Here is a 20,000-nt window from a genome sequence, read left to right as displayed (position 1 = left end):
CTGAAAACCGACCTCATTATCAGAGCCACGATAAGGGGTCAATCCACTATACTAAATGTGGATAGTACGATCTCAAATCCATTAATATTCACATTAAAAAAAACGAGCAAACTCACTTGACGATATGTACGGCATGGTGCCCTTCCTCCTTCCTCTTCTCCCAAAAGAAAAGGAAAACGTCGCCCTCTCGCCGTCTGCGTCCCTCTCCGGAATTCTTCTCTAGACCAAAACACACGTCATGTCAACACAGATGTTCCCCTTTTCCTCGGACATTGGTAGAGAGCTGACCAATGAAAATCGAGCTTGGAAGATCGGAGGATTCTCATTGGCTGACGTGGGTCGCTCCATGTTAAATAGCCTTGTTTGAGACCAGTGACTATCATTCATTATAAATGGTAAGAGTTTTCTTTCTCCGGGGGGAAATGTGGGAGAAAGTGTTTATCAAAAGATTGTGGGTATTTATTAGTATTATCAAAATGTCACTTGCGGTAGTTTATAAACTTCACTTGCTATAGAAAATAATCGAAAAAGTTCTCAGAACTCATAATGCAATTACTCTAACGAAATTTCATAAATTTATATTCACCATCTTAGTTTTATTCACATATTCTTATTGCCAGTAGATACATTGATGCTGAATAGACACGCACTTAAAATACATGCAATCATTAAGTGAGAAAATAGAAGCCGTAGCCGACTGTGGTTCTAAGAAGTGCCAGTGTTGAGCCGACGTCCCGAGTCGTCTGCAGGACCCGCGTGAGGACTGCTTCAGATCCACGTCTTTCTGGTTTTTCATTCCTCTCGGCCTTAATTCAACATCACTATGGGTAATATTCATGCAGCCAGCCCTGCAACACCTCCTCCACCCCCTGCGCCCACGCCGCCCACCGTCACGCCCGTAGATGACTCTAAAAAGGTCGAGGAAAAAGAGGGGAGAATCGAGAATCCAGGGACGATGGAAGACATTCACAAACAGTGTAAAGGTAAAGCATTTCTTACACTTTTTATCACCTTTAACTCTCTGGGGTTGTCTTGGAAGTGGTGCCTGCAGTGCCAAGGGTGCACGGGAAAACAACAGCCATGTGCCGAAGTCGAGGGAAAGGATTTAAGTAGGTGGGAGGGGACGTTTGTGTTTCATAATGCTCTCGAATTTGCGTTTTGAAATATCATTATCTCTTGATGTCTCGGGAAATTAGGTGTAGGGGACTTATGTTGAATTAGGTTCTGATGATGAGCGGTAATTTTGCTCCCTCCCAGATGTTATAGATTTTTCTCTTAGTTATATCATGAGCTTGCATGAAATCAGAGATGGGAAGAGATGTGGTAAAGTAATGTTAAAAATGCAAAGTAAGGTAAAAGCCACAAAAAGAGACTTACTATGACCTTATTTGCAATGAAAAGTCCAGTCATGTAGCAGAGTTTGCAAACCTATTTAATCTCTATTCCTTTGGCTAAGGCCAGCATTGCTCAGACACCTCGCTAGCAAGACGACTACTAAGATTCGGATGTATAATTCAGGATTAGGCTTATATTTGGTGGTTAAGACAATCCTTATTAGTAAAGCAGTTCCACCTCCCGAGCCTAATTGTATAGAAAGGAAAATAAAAATTTTTAGACACTTTTCTTCTAAAATACTTTAGGTGCAAGTAAGTTCAAACCTAAAGTAAACCAGCCTCACCTAACCTACACAACCCTATTAGTTATGTCAGGGCTATTATTATAATCTAGGTATTTGTCACGGAGAGCGATGCATCTTCCAGAGACGAAGACCCATAACCAGGGTATCAAAAATCCAAACCTAATTTTCCTGCCTTCTATTTATATACAGAGGATTTTTGTCATGGTAAATATGAGGCAGCAGCTGTAATTGTTGTTTATTACTCTATTTCTTATGCTCTGTAAGATGGCAGTATCCATTTCCCCCTATCTCTGTTTGTCTCTCGGTAACATGAACCATAATCTCTTCGTTAGATAGGCTTACCAAACTTAAGTTTCAGTAGGAAATTATTGTGATGGGCTGCGAGAGTTATGGGAAGCTGTGTACTATGAGTTTTAGGCAGGCAGTTTCACATGTTTACCCTTTATTGGTGGTGATATTTTACTTTTTATATTCAGCATATAAGTTACCTCTGGTTTTGGTGAGAGATTTTTAGCTTCAAATAGTGACTTATATGCAGGAGTATGCAGTAGACATTTTTACAAAGCTTTTTCAAACTTATCCCATGAAAATGCATAATTCAGTCACAGAAGGCAACCTAGAGATATACTCTGTTTTGTTAGTAAGGTGTGTAATAATGTTTGTTATCACTGGCTCGATTGATAGCTCCAGATATACTGTGGAAATTGTCACTGGTTCAGATCAGCTGTTATTTTAATGATTAAGATTCAGGCACTTTTATAACCAATGGATTATTTAACTAGTAAAAATGCTTTATTATAAGTATGATAACCAAAATAATCACACCATTAGGGACCATCAACCCTTTGGGTGCCTTTCACCAGAAACACTATTCCTTTAAGTTTATTTTACAGCTAGATCCTTGCAAGTTGAATTTAGCTTAACGTATCTGGAGTGGATACCCCACTTTTGATTGGAAATATCAGGAAGGGAATACTTTTTGTGTCCAGCAGTACTGTAGGCTCCAGGCATACGAATTGCCACTTTTTATATTCTGTCAAGTAAAGCCAGTTTGAACTCTACCTTAAATATACAGGGAGGAGGTTTGTTTGCTTTTGGGTTAGCATGGAGATTATGACAATGCTCCAGATGGTTCTCTTCAAGTTCATCTTCACTACTTGCTTGTTCACAACTGTTTCTAGGAGAAGCTGCCAGGGAATGACATTAAGACCTATATCCTCCAAAAGGACACTGCCCCTGCATACAATACTCAGTAAATAGTGAATATTTTGAAATTGTATCGTATGAGATGAATGGGCCACACTGTACAATCCAGACTTGGCCTCATGTGACTTCCCTATGTTTCATAAGGCCACAGGAAAGCTTCATGGAAGGAGATATTACTTAAAGCAGTTGTGACAGAATACTGTACAGTAATCATGGAGATTTGGCCTAAAGAGGCATGCACTAAAGTCTACCAGAAAAGGTTCCAGAAGATGCAGCTCCATGGAAAGTTTTCTGGGGATATTTTGAAAAACTGTATAACTTTTATTTAAGAAAAATAGATTTTTAGAATTTGGAAACTCCAGCTGATTATATAAATTTGCTGGCTTCTTTAAAGTAAAAGTAGGCCATGAATTTCTAATTGGTACCAAAGGGTATCTTAGAGCATATGCCATGACTGTAGGGAAAACATAACTAAAGACATCTATATAGATTATTATGCTAAATATTATCTCTCATAACACAATATACAATTTTCAAAATAAAAGTGCCTGAATAAATGCACCTAAGCAACTTGTGAAATTTGGCTAATACAAAAACTGAATTACATACTCAGCAAAAGGGGTGAAAGCTGCTAACATTAATCCTCACCCTTTTTTATGTTCAAGAGTACATTCTTCCTCTATGATCTTGGGTTACTTTTAGCATCTTGCTGTAGTCTGTCTCAGCTAGCTTAGACTAGCTTATACAGGGAGAGCAGGGAAATGCATGATTCCTTGTTCATCCCCATGTTGTTTTGTTTACAACTTGTTCAGTGTGAATTATCTACATGAGGTTTACAGATAAGTCTAACTTCTATACGCCCATTTTCCAAGGCACCCCCTTCTAAAGACCTTCATTTTTTGTTCTCTAGAGATACATTAGCATCTGGATTCAGGTTTCAGTGTCCTCTTTATATAATAGTTTACTGTAGGCTCACTCTCAGCTGCATCAGTTGGTTAGGTTTTTCCTCCTTGGGGAATGGAAAGAGAAGATGGTTGGATTGGGGGTGGGGGGCATTGATGTGTAATGTTTAGGTAGGAAGGACTGTTATTATGTGTGTGGTGATAATTGTGTTGGGGGTGATATGTGATGTACTGGTATGTCTTCTTGATCTTTGGTAAATGTAAATAATGCTTGCCATTAACCTCCATGCCCTAACAAATGCCAGTTTTCCATCGTGGAAATTGTGCTGTGGAGGATCTAGATTGCTAGATTATATTTACTGATAATTGAAATCAAAGAAGTTTATGTAAAATAACCTATAATAACTTTTTTTTTTTTTTTTACAGTCCCCTGTACATTATTGTATTTATTTAGAATAATTTATGAGGATGTTTGTGTGATTCCTGGGACCTAACCTATTTGTTTACAGAGGTGCAATGGTAGCCTGCCATTATGATAGAGCTAGATCATATGGAAAGCTCATACTGAAATGCAAAAATTGACAGGAAATTAGGATTCAGACCAAAAAATGCTGTAATTTCAAACCATGAAATACAGACATGCTAAAGTACCAAATGGCACACTAGAAGGGTAATCAGGACTAAGTGTGTTCTTATGCAACAGGTTGAGAATCACTGTACTAAGATATATGTAGTGAAGTTTTTTGTATCTTTGTTTAAGTGCTGATAGGTGTAGTGGTTGTGGTGGCTTCTTGCTCCTTTACTATTGTTGTATTTGTATTTGTATAGAACACATTCTTAAATCTAAAAATATTTACTTCAAGAGCCAGGCATTTGCTGGAAATCCAAATATTTTTATAACTTGCAGCATGTGCATATGTTTCAAAAACAGAGTGGTAAGAAATGTTTTGTTTCAGATGTTTTCCCTGTGATGTTTGAGGGAGGAAAGTTCATGTTGAACAAAGGTCTGAGCAACCACTTTCAGGTATCACACACAGTCAACTTCTCCACTATGCAACCACCTGGCTACAGGTAAGACAGCAGTCCAGCAGGATGTGGCATTATAAATTTCTTTCTGTGAAATTGGCAGTTCACAAGTATACTTGGTTGAAGATGATGTTTATGTTGTTTAAGCTTTTGACTTAATATTATTTCAATTATTACAGGTTTGGTGCAACTTTTGTAGGGACACATCAAGTATCACCTTCTGAAGCATACCCTGTTATGCTAGGGGATGTAGACCCTTCAGGCAACCTCAATGCAAACATCATTCACCAAGTCTCACCAAATCTCAGAGCCAAGTTTGTTGCACAGGTGAGTATTGATCTGAAATTGATGTACTGTGAGTGAATTAGGGACTGGCTGGAAGGATGGGCAGTTAGTGGTTTGATGGGTGGATGAGTGAGTGAATTAATGAATGAATAGGTGAATGCATGTGAATGAGTGAATCGGGGTGTGTGTGTGTGTGGGGGGGGGAGAGTTGCATTTGTGTTAAAGGTAAAGGTGAAGGTAATAAATTGATACTGACATGTGACTGGGAAGGCTACACACAGCAGGTGTATTATTTAAAACTACTGAAATAAAGTTTGAAGTTTTTTTAATGTTGATTTAAAGGAAGGGAAAATGAAGGGAAGGTTGAAGGAAAGAGCAAAAAAAAGTACAAAGGTTTAGTTAAGGGGATAATAGCTCCAATAAGGGAGATCTAGATGGAAAAGAGATACAGTAAGAAAGAAGTGGTGTTTGTGAATATCTGTAAAGCATTAAATGTAGACAAAATTGCTAAGAAACTCATCTACCTTGTTTATCCATGACAGATCCAACAGAGTAAGTGGCAGGCTACACAGCTGACCACAGACTGGCGTGGTTCTGACTTCACTGCATCCGTTACTCTAGGTAATATAGATGTGATCAATGGTTCAGGAGTGGCAGTGATGCATTATCTTCAGCAAGTGACCAAGAAACTGGCTCTTGGCACAGAATTAGCATACCAGTATGGTTCTCAAGTTCCCGGAGGGCACATTGCTGTTTATTCAATGGCTGGGAGATATTCAGGTAAGATTTACTCAGTCATTTCTTAGTTATAATAAATTAATATAAGAACTCTTCTGTGATATAACAGGAATGAACTATCTTTTAGCCATCTGTCTAATGCATTGTTATTAACAAGTAATTATTTCATTTCCTGACAGGAGATAATTTCACAGCTTCTGGCACCCTAGGAGGTGCAGGTATCCACCTCTGTTATTATCAGAAGGCAACAGAGCAGCTGCAGTTTGGTGTAGAATTGGAAACAAGCTTACGAATGCAGGAGTCTGTTGCCTCTATGGCATATCAGTTGGAGATTCCCAAAGCTAATACAGTTTTTAGAGGTTAGTATCTTGTCTGATCTCTAATCCAACAAATATTGTGATCATGTACACTTATTGCTTTGGAAAGTCATTTTCTCAAGTGCTTTTACAGGAATCCATAAAACTTTTGCCATTATACTACTGGTAATATTATGCTGTGCAAAGATATATTTGATATAATTATGCTTACACATGTAAAATTGTAATTTGCCTTTGCAGGGACACTGGACTCTAACTGGACTGTAGGAGCAGTGATGGAAAAGAAGCTGCTACCACTACCCTTTACACTGGCTTTGTCTGCCATGCTCAACCATCCCAAGAATCAGTTCAAATTAGGCTGTGGATTTATAATTGGATAATGAGTGAATGTTGGTGTACAGTAATATGATTGCCAAATGGGATTTGACCGATACCCTATTCCCTGCACTGGCAGTCTCTGGTGTGACTAGTGTCAAAGGTGTGTGTAGGATAAAAAACATTGTATAGGGGTAATGGATTGTAAATAGATCAGGGGAAAATCAGAAAATTACAGTAAGTTGTTGCCAGTGTATTCCCACTTGTACTAGGTATTCTTTGTTGCAATGGGGAAAAGAGACTGGTGGTGTGTGTGGGCCAGTGATACAAACCTGTGTTTCTGCCTCCCTTTTATTCTTGTGGACTGTGGAGGTTTAGAAGAATGGTGTGTCTGCTACCTTTGTTATCATTCCTTTCAAGATGAAACTTTTATTTTGCCCTTCCCTTTGCTAGTTTGGTGCTTTGATTAATGCTACAGTCTGAAACAGTAAAGCAGAAAATGGAAGAAAAAAAAGAAATAGAAGGGACTTATCAGGACAAATGTTTTTTTCCACTAAAAATGCAGCTTTAAATTTGAATTGTTAAGTTATCCCAGCACATCAACATTTGATAAGGATCATGAAGTGGTGAATGTAATCAAGTTTTTATTCCCCTTTCTTTATAAAAAGTATCCATTGCATTGCAGGCAATTAAACAAGCAAAACTATATGCACATATATGCAAAAGTATATGCACATGTTTTAGCATGAAAGGAAGCCTGCTAATACACATTAATTCAGTGCTTATGCCTACAAGGATTTTCATAGGTAGTTTCCACTAACCTTTCAACAAAACCATAAAATAGTATATGAAGTACTATGTTCCTTACATTTGGATAGAAACAAAAATTCCCCTCCCCCATCCCTTTGACACAAGCATTGATAAAATGAGGAGATATTATATTTTGTACATGTATAAGAATATAACCAGCTGATTTGCCATTTTATGCTATCCTGTCATGAATTGCATGGAAGTAAAATAATTGTTGTCTCATATCATTATGATCAGATATCTATTCCCTGATCGTGGACTTAAATAGAATGGCAGCAGTTATGTAATGTACAGTATAGATAACCAGATAAGAGAATATTAACCATTACATTAATATGTCAGCAGATTGTGTTGTCATAACAAAGCTTGGTCCCATTGTTTTTAGGTGAGGCATTGAGTGCAGACTGCTTTGGGTATGGCATCTTTACTGGAGTCTTTTGTGTAATTGCTTCACGGACAAGTTAGTGCCATTATATGGTGCTGGCATATTTAGGAAGTTTTACATTTACATCTTCAAGGAAAATTAATAAATATAATATAGATATACAGGTAGTGTGTATGTATGTTGAGTCTTTGTAAAGTAACCAGTACACTGAAGTGATATAGTTCATGTATGTAATAGGATGCACCATTCTGTTATTATTTACAAATGTGATTTTGTTGTCATCTGGATAGGGTAGGACGACTCCACACTGTAATACGAGTTGAGATGTCAACAGAGCACAGCTCATGTGGCATGAGCACATGTACTAGTCTCCAAGGGATAGCAGGGAGAAGGGATGAAGAAGCAGGACCACATCTATCTATTCATAATGATGCTTCTTGACACAGAAAAGAGAAAAGATAACTTTGTAGATAATCAGTCAGTATAAGCATCACTTGTTGGAATTGTTTTGATAATTGTTAACAATATGTACAAAACAGACAGACATTTCTTTTACTAAGGTTTTGATTTACTTCCCCGAGAAAATGAATTGTCTTTTCTTATTACGAAGTACTACATTTTTAATCTTGGTGTATATCATGACTTCTTTAAGTATTTCTCAAAAACTAACTCAAAGCTTCAGAACTCCATTAAATATTTCTATGAAAGAAAGAAAGAAGAAAAAATGTTTGAAACAAAAACTAGGGTAGGGAGCTAAGGTGGATTGAAAAGAAGAGAAGGGCATTGCTACACAACATACCAGTCTTAAGCCCCTAACTCCTTCCCCTTTTAACAACATTTACCTTATAATATGCCCCATCAGCTCACCCTCATACTGCCTTCTAGTACTGTTTAAACCCATAACTTTTATTTTTTAACTTTAACCTTATCATTAACCATTAATTCCTAACCCCTTTTTGCTACTATACTTTCCCATTGTGCTATATGGCCTTGATGTCTAGTACAATGATTTGTCTTAACTGTTAACCATTACACAACATACCAGCAGTGGCACCAGCACTTTTTATTTATTTTTAATTTTTATTTTTTTTTTTTATTTTTTTTTTTAATTAATTAATTAATTTATTTTTTTAAACTCCCATATCCATGCAAGCGAGAGAGAAATAATATATCAAAATACGTTTCATCTGTAAATCATGGACAGGAAGATCCAGGAAGTCACTGCATAAAGATTACTAATGGTGAGCAGTAATTTGCATTTACCTTTCATCACATTATGTACTTTCTCATTTTCAATATTATAAGTAGATTGTTTTACCATGCAAAGTGGAATAATGGCAGATGCAAAAGATATTTCTTGATTAATTACAAGCAGTCACATGTTACCACAGCAGTGAGATAACTACTAAAGTTTTGAATGTTATCAAGCCCCTTGTTAGAATGTTGTACTTCGTTATGTTACACTTGGTCAAGTCACCTGTATTCATCACATCATATTCAAGTAATTTTGAAACTTGATTATTCTTAATAGAAAAGTAAAAGGCAGATATAAAACATATTATACACCATGATCATGGGTCAGTTAGTTACATTGGTTTCTCTTCCAATGTTTTCTGTAAATTACTTATAAATTATAATTCATATGTATAGTTACCCTCAGAAAATGCAATATTATTTACTTAAGCCCAATCCAGATGAATGGGCAGTGGGCGGTGACTGGATATTTCACACTTGTTTAAAAGTGTTACCAGATTGAGCAGTCCCCAGTGGCCATCGGCTACCACCTACCACCAGGCTTACATGTGTTGTCTATGTGGCAGACCAAGTTGTGGTAAGGTAGTGACTGTAGTGGTTGTCCATAAACATCGCACAATGGCATACACTCATGCCTGCCAACCACCCTCTAAATGTTGGATTGGGAAATTATTTGGTTATAGTGTTTGCCTAATGGGCACTGCACAGTCGTCTGGATTGGGGCCTCAGAATTTCTTTGGGTTCTGTAGTAAGATCTAAAATTACATAAAACACGTTTCCTTAATGGCAAAATTACAGCTAAAGTTACTAAATAGCAACTGCTGATTACTAATACTTATTTCTCATTATCCTTCAAACAGCTACAGAGCAAACGACTTGACCCATCCAACAACTTGTCTCGGTGTGAAATATTAAGCCAAATAAGCAACTTGGATGTAATTTTTAAAAATAGTTTTGATACTAATACATCCCAATCCACAATTTAAAGAGTAACACAACTTTATTACCAATACATCCCAGTCAAATGAACTATTGATTTCAACTTGCAAATATAACATATTTACTTACTATACAGTCTGAAACATTCTTTTCTCAGTCTTGGGTTTTATTTAAAAGACAGAAAAGTAAATGAATAATGAAAATAAGTACAAGTTCAGGGCACCTTAATTTATCCAGTACTATTCCTCTACTACCTGATGTTTTGATTCTTTCTCATCTTGCTGTGTAAAGATAGGAAAAATTACATTGAAAATTTAGTTCAAAATGCCTTGGGACCTATCTAAAAACGAATGTAGATTTTCCAGAAATTAAAGAAAAACAAACAAATAAATAAAAAATATAAAATGTAAAACTAAACATGAATAATACAGCATACATTCACTTGGAGTACCATGTCAGCTGCATGATTTTGAACTTAGTTCGGTCTTGAGCGAGATGAAGACACTCTAAATATCCTTTGCATTGAAACTACAAAAATTATACTGGCTACAGTACTCTTCATAAACAATTACCGTGAAATCATCAACAAAGGTAATTTCAAACAATAAAAGAAAAAATATCTTATTTTGATCATTTAATATCTTGTATTCTTTCATACTAGAACAATCACTTCACACTAAGATCTTGAAGCTTTGATGTCAAGTAACTATAGACATTATCTAGAGCAAGGGACTCTGTTAGGGTGAGCTCTGAACAGGCTGGGCTTGATGGTGCATCTTGTAGCATCCTGCAATTCTGTGTAGCTCTCCTCTGGTAATGACACTGGTTCTGTTTACTTTTCTTGACACCATGAAGATATGCAAGCCATGAGTAGAGTAACGCCTTCAGCATGACGCCTACCAACTCCCATCCTTTGTTTTCCAACACTTTTGCATATCTCACCCACGACAGTGCTTGGTCCAACCTGTATCAACCATAATTAGAGCAATATATATTGTCAGAAATCAACACCAATTGATTATCTTTCTTTGTGTAAACTGATGTCCATACAAACTCTGATTACACAAGTGTAAAAGTCTTACCTAACACACACTTTCAATGCCTCCATCTCCTTCCCCAACTTAACCAGAGCATCTATCTTTGTCAGACATCCTGCAGCTGTAGTAAAAATTCTTAGTTTCTCTTTCCCTTCTTTTCCATAGGCATCACATTTCTCGTGTTCCAAATCTTGGGGAGAGGAAGGAAAGAATTATGGTATGATCACGTACTTCAGGAGGATATTTGTTTATTGAAAATTTTCTGCCTCATCCAAGATAGTTAGTGGCGTATACTAATGGTTAATGGTTAAAAGCAAATAAATGTGCTAGACATCTAAGGTCATGTAGCGCTATAGTAAATGGTAGTGAAGGGTGGTTAGTTGTCAAAGCTGGGCAAAGGAATTGACGAGTAAATGATTTAAGGTCGGGTAAGGTAATGTATAGGGGTTAGAGCAAGTAAAGGATGTATATGCATTTGAGGAATGAAAACAGGTTGTCAAAGCAGAAAGTGTGAGAAGCTGTGGGAGGGATCACGAAAAATCGGTCCCATTTGGCTGGGCTAAATAGAGTATTTAAGAATTTTGTAGAGATGGGGGTAGTAGAAGGACAGGGGCATGTGGAAGAGGGAGTAGTGTTGAGGTAGGTAGTAGTATGGGGAGGTGGACAATAAGGTTGTAAGGTAGTAATAAGGGAGGATGGGGTAGTTGGGGCGTGTGGAAGAGGGAGTAGTGTGGGGAGGTGGACAATAATGTTGTAAGGTAGTAATAAGGGAGGATGGGGTAGTTGATGAAGAAGGTTGTGGGGGTATTGTTGTTGAAGTTGAGCATGTTGGGAGAGTAGAAATGTCTCCTGGGGTGTTGATTAGGGTGGATACTGTACTAGTAGGCATTGAGGAGGGGGTATTAGTTGTAGTGTTCAGAGTCGTGGTCAAAGGAGAGGCTGGGGTCAGGGAATCGGGCGAGTTTGAATTGGTGGTGCTATTTGATGAAGAGGCAAGCCTCATTGCCTCTTAACCATTAACCATACCATTATTAAAGCAAAATAAATGTGCTATCTAATAATGGTATAAAATCTTCATTGTTGGCCATGGTAAGCCTGGAGTATGTTGGGGAGAGAAACGGTCCACCCCTCAGGGTCCCTCGAGGGGTAAGGGCTAGACAACTAAAGCAGGGGAATACCGTGCCCATGGCTCCCTCAGGCCGTTCAGGACTGGCACAAAGTCAGCCTTTCATCCTTTCAGCACGGCTCTCACACCTTAGGAAGTGGATAGTAGAAGGGGTTGGTGAACGGACAGAAAGGAAAAAGTAGGAGGGGGAAAAAAAGGACCATGCAAAATTTGTTGAGTCGAGGGCTGAGTCCCAAGGTTGAGGAGTTCCCCAGCATTGGGTCCCAGTTTCCGCCTCCTAAGCCCCACCACGACAACATCGGGCAAGGGATTGGGGGGGGGGGGGGGGGGGCGTATACTAAACACAACAATAAGGTGGAGCTTTTTGGTTCAGTAAGGCAATGTTTGAGGATTTCCAAAATGGTCAAAGGTCAAAAACAAATGAACCAGACATCAAAGGTCACACAGCAATATGGTAAAGGGTTGTAGCAAAAAGGGTAAGTATGAGTTAACAATTTGGATATGTGGACAGAAAGGGATGAAGAAGAGAGGGAAAACGAAAGAAGGGCTTCAAGAGGATAGGTCAACAAAATGCCTGAAGAATTTATTTAACAGTAAAATTAAGAAAACTAGACAAATAGATTCTGAATGTCTTGCATATTAATTTGTGATAGACATATTTATAGGAATCTCAAAGTCTTATCAATGAGTAGAATTAAAGATCCATCATTTTTTCCTATATTGAAAAGGTATCCATTTTCAATTTATACATAATTAGCGAGTTATACTATGAGTATCAAACACCTGTTGTCTTACTTCATTTTCAGAATTTTTCTTTTTTACCCAATAATTCTCAGGGAGTAGGGAGCATTATTATAAAGTATTGTGGTAAAAATGAGTTAATAATTAGGATAGGTGGACAGGACAAAGGGATGAAGAAAAGGAAAAGGAAAGGAGGAGAAGAAAAGACCATGCAAAATTAGTTGAGGCGAAGGCTGAGTTCCACAGCAGGGCCTCAGTCCCCATTTCCTAAGCCCCTGATGACAACAATGAGCAAGAGAGTGGGGTGGTTATTTTTAATATACATTATTCAATCTTCATGGTGAACTCTATCTGGACCCCTAAAAAATGCCATGTTTTCTATTTAGCAAATTACATGTTTTTAAATACATTAGAAAAAATTAACATTTGCTTTAGCTCCTAGTCCATTTAGGACTGACCATGTGAAACTACACTTCATTATATATATATATATATATATATATATATATATATATATATATTATATCGTTATATATATATCTATATTATTATTATTAATTTTTTTTTATCTCTTCACTCACAAATAAAGGATTTTAAGACTAAGAAAAGTAGTGATTGTTGTGTTTCCAAGTTTTAACACAATGGACTCTGGGGAAGGATTCATTCTTTTCTGTATATAACAGCATAAATTTCATTGGGTAGAAATTTACCTTACCGACACCGCATTATTATTCCATTGTTAATATCTCACAATTACAATATTATGTTCTCCCTGGACTCTACATTACGATTTTATCCTATCTATGCCAGATGAAACATAATTTAATGGATATTACTTATTTATTTTTGTTCAAGATGGCAATGTTTGTGGATTTCCAGAATGGGTAATGGTCAAAACAAATAAATGTGTCAGACATCAAAGGTAAAATATCATTATGATAAAAGTAGTGTACCAAAAAGGGCAAAAATGAATTAATTAGGATAAGTGGACAGAAGGAGGGGAGATGAAAAAGACTATGCAAAATTAGTTGAGGCGAGAGCCAAGGACCACTCTGGGCCTCAGTCCCCATCTACTAAGCTCCCCCCAGTGTAATGGATACAACCTTAACCATACAAGTACTGGTCATAAACATGATGCCATTGATACTATTTATTACTACTAATTTGGACCCATAATCCATGCCCTTGGCTATCAAGCTAGGTTTCTAGTTCTAGGTGTAATTTGCATTCATGATGGAACAAGTAATATGCAAACCTAGATTTCTTTCCCAATATCATCTTATAGCTTTAAAATATCTCAGCCCTTAATTTAGTCATTACTTCTTAAAATGAAAAGTGTATAACATTCACCTTCACAATCAATCTTCAGCAAGATTTCAAGAGCAGAGTGAATATTCTGCTCTCCCAGATGGGCAATGGCAGCTTGAACTATCACACTTTCCTTACAAGGTACTTCAGGAACTTGGTCTTCACTCTGCAGCCAGACACTGCCTTTAGCAGTTGAAGATTTTATTGCTGAATCTTCTAACTTCTCTAACAGATATGAGAACTTGTTACTTGCTTCTTTGTGCATCTGTTGACATTGGGATTCAGTTAATAATGAAGTGATATCAATGTTCAAAATCACCTCATTTTTGGTAAACTGCCACTTCAAAAAGTTTGATTCTGAAAACCTATTCAACCCTTGTTTACTACTTATGTAGCTGCAGAAGGACAACTCTTACTGAACTAATCAATGGAAGATTTTATTTTTATAAAAAAAAAAAAAAAAAAAAAAATTCAGAGCAGTTCACTTATCCTCTGAATAGAACCCCAGTTAGCCAAGGACAATCCACATTTGTATATTTTACATTTAGATTTATACCAGAGAATATCAGTATTCTCTGGAGATACAAATGGTAATCTGTGATGAGTGATGTGCACCCCAGTGGAATGACCAGGGCCCATATTGGGCAAAAGCAGAAATTGTATACGAGTAATGCCTGCCAAACATCTTGTGTGGACAACCCCCAGGTAATAAAAGGTTTTTACTTCAGTAAAGCAATATTGGTGGATTTTAGAATGGTCAATGGTCAAAAACAAATGTACCAGGCATCAAAGGTTACACAATATTATGGTAAAATATTGTGACAAAAAGGGATAGTAGTAGTTAACAATTCAGGTAAGTGGATATGAGAAGGGGATGAAGAAGAAAAGGAAAAGGAATGGAGAAGAAAAGACCCTGCAAAATTAGTTGAAGCAAGGGCTGAGGTCCAAGGAAGGAGTGATCCCCTACCTTTGCCTGGTGTACAGGCAATTGTGAGATATAACTTGATTAGTGGCCAGACAGGTAGTTGTGTATTTATTGAAATTTTTCTGCCATATCAACTTAAGGTCATTAGTGGCATATACAAAAATATAGCAATAAGGTGGGGTTTGGAGGCAAAGCCTCTAAGTGCTGTTTTTTTTGTTCAGTAAAGCAATGCTTGTGGATTTCCAGAATGGCCAATAGTCAAATGTACCAAGCATCAAAGGTTACACAGCATTATGGCAAAAAGGGGCAAATAATAGTAAACAATTTGGATAAGTGGACAGAAGGGGATGAAAAGGAAAATTAGAAGAAAAACAGTTTCCACCTCCTAAGCCCCCCACACCATGGTGACAATAAGGGATGGGGGGCTGGTAGAAACCTGTATTAATAGTAGGTGGCCTAATGCAGCTGAACCATTGATGTTTTTGTTGAGAATGGGTATTGGTATTCCACTGGTTTGCTTTTTGATAGGCGTTTAGACCTGTCTATATAATTGGGCATGATTTATGGGCACATGGGCAGACAGGAGTAGAGGATGTCATGGGCAGACAAGCCACTATTTCCTAGTCACCCTCTCAGGAATTGCTGCTTTTCCAGTTGCCCCACTTGTATGGACAGGCCTTTACATACCTAACAATGTAAAAATCTCAGGTTTATTTTGCTAAAAATTACCGTTTCAACAATTTTAATTTTCAAAAACTACTCATTCCATTTCCAATGTTAAATTTTACCCTTTACTGTGTGGAAATACACACTAAGTAAAAATGTAATCATTCCAGAGTATGCCTACCCCTGAAGAAGTAAAGGCAAAGCTTTAATGTTCACCTTCATCTGTAGGCAGCGAGCTGCTAGCAGGTACTGAGCCCGTATCTGTAAATCAGCAGGCCTGGTCTGGTAGAGACCTAAGAGAGCAGCCTGGAGATTAGGGACTGCACTCTCACTTTTCTCCTCCCTACCCTAAGGATGAAGGAATAGGCAATCTTGCGTCTGTTTTTGTAACTTTTTTCTTTGGCTTATTTCATTAATTTACTATGCAAGTATTTACTAATTGAACTTTTTCTGCTTGTTCAACACTAGAAGTGTATTCAAAATACATATGCAAGTAGAAGCTTATGCTTATTCAAATTATATTATGAACAGGAGTATCTTTATTATACTGTAGCATGATTATGTACATAAATCCTAAATATGCACAATCTTAAAATCCTTAAGCTCTGAATGCATTCCCCTCCACCAAAAACTGAAGGAAAATTAAGGAAAATCAAATTTTTTGGATATTTCTGCTTTATTGATAGAAATAACACCACAGAGCAGTGAGGCTCTGGTGGCTGGATATAATATTGATATGGTTATCTGAAATGTGGTTACAAGGAAATTTGGCGGGTGTGCCACAGCTCCCAGTAAGGTACTATCACTGTGATGGGAAACATGTCAACCCTACCACAGTGGTAGTTCCTACCTAGGACACTTGGCTACATGTAAGTGGATTACAAGTTTCAAATCTCCAGTCACCACCACCTGCTGCTCCTCCTCAAAGCAAAATAGAGTATAAATATGTACTTACCTTTTCTAGCAAGCACCAGAACCAAGATTAAGGAGGGCTGGGGTATGCTACTGCTGATTATGCCAAAGCTAAATGGATGAGTGTGAAATCTCTAGTCATGACTAGGAAAACAACATGCACCAGAGACACACCCATCCATAACACTCAGCTCTCTTCAAGTACTGGGAGGACTGGACTAGATGGACTCGTCTTAGTGACAAAGTAACGAATAAAGAAATGTGCAGCCTATACATTCCCGTGCAGAAGCTGGCGGTGAAGTACAACTGCTCCAGGAATGCTAGACCATTCGGGCGGATTTTATAGGAAGTGGCTACTGCTGATAGGTCGACTAATTCTGTGTAGTAACTGGTCTAAAGAACCGTTCTTACAAAATCTGAAGGTACAGCAACTGTAATAATACAATTGCAGCATTAATTCTTTACAGTATGGACACTCAGACTAAGTCTTCAACATCACATCACACAATTTAATTAAAAATTAATTAACATGTTGTGACTAAGGACATTAGGCAATGCCAATGTGTGATGTGCAATCCATCCCTCAAATATTTTCACCTGGTATGTATGGCAAATTAAGAGTGGAAACACTGGAGCAATGAGGGGACTTGCGCTATGAATAACTATTCAACCATTCATGTCTGCAATTTTCGTCTTCTACAAAAACATAATCTGCCCTAGTGTAGTGTATCCATACTGAAGAGAATAACTAGCTTTCCTTAGGTTTTGACTTCACTCGGGAATGATGCTACAACTGTCCTGATAGATGCATATCATTATCAAGCTTCACCGAATCCTTTTACTATTGAGCAGAACCGAATGAAATGGTCAGATTTCAGGGACTTACAATTTCCCTTTCAAATACAACCAAACCTGCTGTTCAACTTCAATTACTAGAACTTTAGATACAAAGGATAAGTAAATAGTAGACAAAAACTGGCATTACTTACCTTAACACAGCAAACAATGCTTTCTTCCACTATAACTATCGTGCTATAAATGATTTCTTGGGAGCAATTTAATAATTACATCGAGTCCTAAAAATCTAAACCTAAAATTTCCAAAGATGCCTATCACTACTATACTTACCGCTGCTAACAATGCCAGGCACTCGAGCTCTGCAGTCACCATATCTGTCTGATGAAAGATGCAGGAAATGTTAAAGACTGCAGGGAGACAGGCCTCGCATGCCTTCACAGCTGCCTCAAGCTTCAGCAAAGCTGTATGAGGCTTCCCAAGCTTGGCCAAGCCTAGCCCTGTCAGCCATAACACACAACCCTCCAATTCTGATCCACACAAATGCCTAGGGATAGCCTCCAAGACCTGTAGACTACCAGTTAAGTCTCCCTTCCTGTACAATCCTACTGCCTGTAAAAAACTGCCCAGCACTCTTATGTACGTATTCCCAGCCCCTGACTTTATTCCCTGCCATCCACACTGTTGCACCTCTGCAGACAAGAGTAGAAAATTATTCAGGGGAAATAGACTATCTTTACAGATGTCTAACATCCCTGCTGGGATTGTTAACCCTCCATCCCATTTTGAATCTAATGGCAGAGTTCTTAGCTTCTCCAAAGGGATGCTATCATCAGGGAGGAGGTTAGCATGAAGCAGAGCCAAGGTGATGAAAGACGCGCATTTCTGAAGTTCGTGCCGAACTTCGAATAATGCATTCATATCTTCTCCTTCAATTTCTTCGCACCCTGGAACAAAGGAAAAATTTCTTTAAAAATCTATCATTAACCATACAAATGTTTCTTCTTCATAAGACTTAAACACACACCAAATACTTGGGAAAAATGCTTACACTTTCTAATGAAGTCGGCCATAAACCCACGTAGGAGAACACGGTCTATGTGTGAAGGTTGGAGTAAGGCGTGATAAAAGAGGTTCACCATAACCCCACATTCCTCTTTCCACATCTCCAAACATCCTGCTCGACCCAACATCCTCTTTGTTATATCCAGTGCACATGATGCAGGAGATTCCTCAGTCTGGAAAAAAAGAAAATCAGAATTAATTCAGCATTTTTGAATAGCTTGGATGTATAGGCCTAAGAAAATATCCAAAAAAATTTATACAAACATGACTAATACCGAGAGTATTTAGGAGCACAACTTTCCAAAGCTCTTCAAGGCCCTAGCTACCAAGAGCGGATGCGAAGGCGAGCCCCGCGTCGGCCGAAACCCGCCTTGCCTTACAACCCACGCCACCAGCAATGCGGGTAGGCCTATCTCCCTATTCCTCTAAAAGCGGAGTTAAAAAGGGACGCATCTTTCAATACAACGCCTCTAAAGAAGCGAGGCGTCTGCCGCACAAAGAACGCCTATCCCGCCAGCAGGAAACCATCGAACTCCTCAAGGTTCCTTGCCTCCACAGAGAAGGGGGGGAAGGGTCAAGTTTAACTCCCGAAAAGTCTTACAAGCTTAAATATTCCTCCTAAACTATATCAGGGTGTATTCCCCAAGCAAATGCTGTCTCTTCTACTTACCATGGGCTCTGTGCCGAGTCGTGCGAGCGTGGGCGGCGGCGTCGTGGGGCGACTCGGGTGCAGTGGCGTGGGTTTGAACTTGTCCGCCGCCGCCGCCGCCGCCACGACCGTTACCACGCCACTCCTTTGTTCCGCCGCGCCGCCCCCCGCCGACGCCAATGCTCTCCTCTTCCTCTAAACGTTAACTTTAAACTCTCTCTCTCTCTCGTCTCCTCTCTCTCTCTACTGTATCTCTCTTTCTCTCTCTCTTACTATATCTCTCTTACTGTATTTTTAACTCTCTTTCTGTATTTCTCTCTTTCTCTCTTACTGTAATTCTCTCTCTCTCTTTATAGAGACTGTATCTCTCTCTCTCTCTTTATAGAGACTGTATCTCTCTCTCTCTATCTCTCATCTCTCTCTCTCTCATACTTTATTTCTCTCTCTCTTTATAGAGACTGTATCTCTCTCTCTCTCTGTGCTGTGTGGTGCAGCGGTAGCGTTCTCGTCTAGCAATCTTGCTGACCTGCGTTCAAATCCCTCGCCGCCAGTGGATGGTAACCTCGGCCATTCCTTGCACACAGGGGATAGTTTAGAAGCAAAATGAAACAGACATTATGTCACACCAAGAATATACATTGTAATAAGTGGAATCAAAACTAAACATTAAACGTTAACTTTAAACTCTCTCTCTCTCTGTGTGTGTGTGTGTCTCTCTCTCTCTTTATAGAGACTGTATCTCTCTCTCTCTACTGTATTTCTCTCTCTCTCTTACAATATCTCTTTCTCTCTCTTACTATATCTCTCTTACTGTATTCTCTCTCTCTTACAATATCTCTTTCTCTCTCTCTTTATAGAGACTGTATCTCTCTCTCTCTCTTACTATATTTATATTTCTTTCTTACTGTATTTTCTCTCTCTCTTTATAGAGACTGTATCTCTCTCTCTCTCTTACAGTAT

The 20,000-nt window shown here is 38.3% G+C and overlaps 3 protein-coding genes across 3 annotated transcripts in view; 1 reads left to right on the top strand and 2 right to left on the bottom strand.

Annotated features, from left to right (window-relative positions):
* Positions 1 to 271, bottom strand: part of LOC125039926 (selenoprotein K-like) — a 6,089-nt gene extending 5,818 nt beyond the window's left edge. Inside the window, exon 1 of the mRNA XM_047634298.1 lies at positions 117 to 271. Within this exon, the coding sequence (XP_047490254.1) occupies positions 117 to 135 (19 nt within the window). The 5' untranslated portion in view covers positions 136 to 271. The remainder of the gene's footprint in view (positions 1 to 116) is intronic.
* Positions 272 to 719: 448 nt separating this feature from the next.
* On the top strand, positions 720 to 8,178 carry LOC125039314 (mitochondrial import receptor subunit TOM40 homolog 1-like). Its single transcript, XM_047633156.1, has 6 exons — positions 720 to 983; positions 4,704 to 4,818; positions 4,953 to 5,100; positions 5,601 to 5,838; positions 5,976 to 6,155; positions 6,354 to 8,178. The coding sequence occupies exons 1-6, from the start codon at positions 824 to 826 to the stop codon at positions 6,491 to 6,493; spliced, it is 981 nt and encodes a 326-aa protein (XP_047489112.1). The 5' UTR covers positions 720 to 823; the 3' UTR covers positions 6,494 to 8,178.
* A 2,257-nt stretch (positions 8,179 to 10,435) lies between these two features.
* The window catches only part of LOC125038472, a 10,135-nt gene continuing 570 nt past the window's right edge, over positions 10,436 to 20,000 (bottom strand). The window contains exons 2-8 of the mRNA XM_047631952.1: positions 19,062 to 19,235; positions 18,378 to 18,564; positions 17,660 to 18,273; positions 15,836 to 15,967; positions 14,071 to 14,293; positions 10,899 to 11,043; positions 10,436 to 10,780 (exon numbers count right to left, since the gene is read on the bottom strand). Coding sequence (XP_047487908.1) covers positions 10,483 to 10,780; positions 10,899 to 11,043; positions 14,071 to 14,293; positions 15,836 to 15,967; positions 17,660 to 18,273; positions 18,378 to 18,564; positions 19,062 to 19,235 — 1,773 coding nt within the window. The 3' untranslated portion in view covers positions 10,436 to 10,482. The remainder of the gene's footprint in view (positions 10,781 to 10,898; positions 11,044 to 14,070; positions 14,294 to 15,835; positions 15,968 to 17,659; positions 18,274 to 18,377; positions 18,565 to 19,061; positions 19,236 to 20,000) is intronic.

The sequence above is a fragment of the Penaeus chinensis genome, chromosome 3 (assembly GCF_019202785.1).
Source record: "Penaeus chinensis breed Huanghai No. 1 chromosome 3, ASM1920278v2, whole genome shotgun sequence".
NCBI classification, from domain to species: domain Eukaryota; kingdom Metazoa; phylum Arthropoda; class Malacostraca; order Decapoda; family Penaeidae; genus Penaeus; species Penaeus chinensis.
This window is presented reverse-complemented; position numbering and strand designations above follow the sequence as displayed.

What these genes read in the sequence shown, in the direction of transcription:
- LOC125039314 (XM_047633156.1), top strand. Translation starts at nt 824, where the DNA reads ATGGGTAATATTCATGCAGCCAGCCCTGCAACACCTCCTCCACCCCCT. An exon ending in GAGCCAAGTTTGTTGCACAG is followed by an intron (nt 5,101 to 5,600) that starts GTGAGTATTGAT and finishes TATCCATGACAG; the next exon opens with ATCCAACAGAGTAAGTGGCA. An exon ending in AATGGCTGGGAGATATTCAG is followed by an intron (nt 5,839 to 5,975) that starts GTAAGATTTACT and finishes ATTTCCTGACAG; the next exon opens with GAGATAATTTCACAGCTTCT.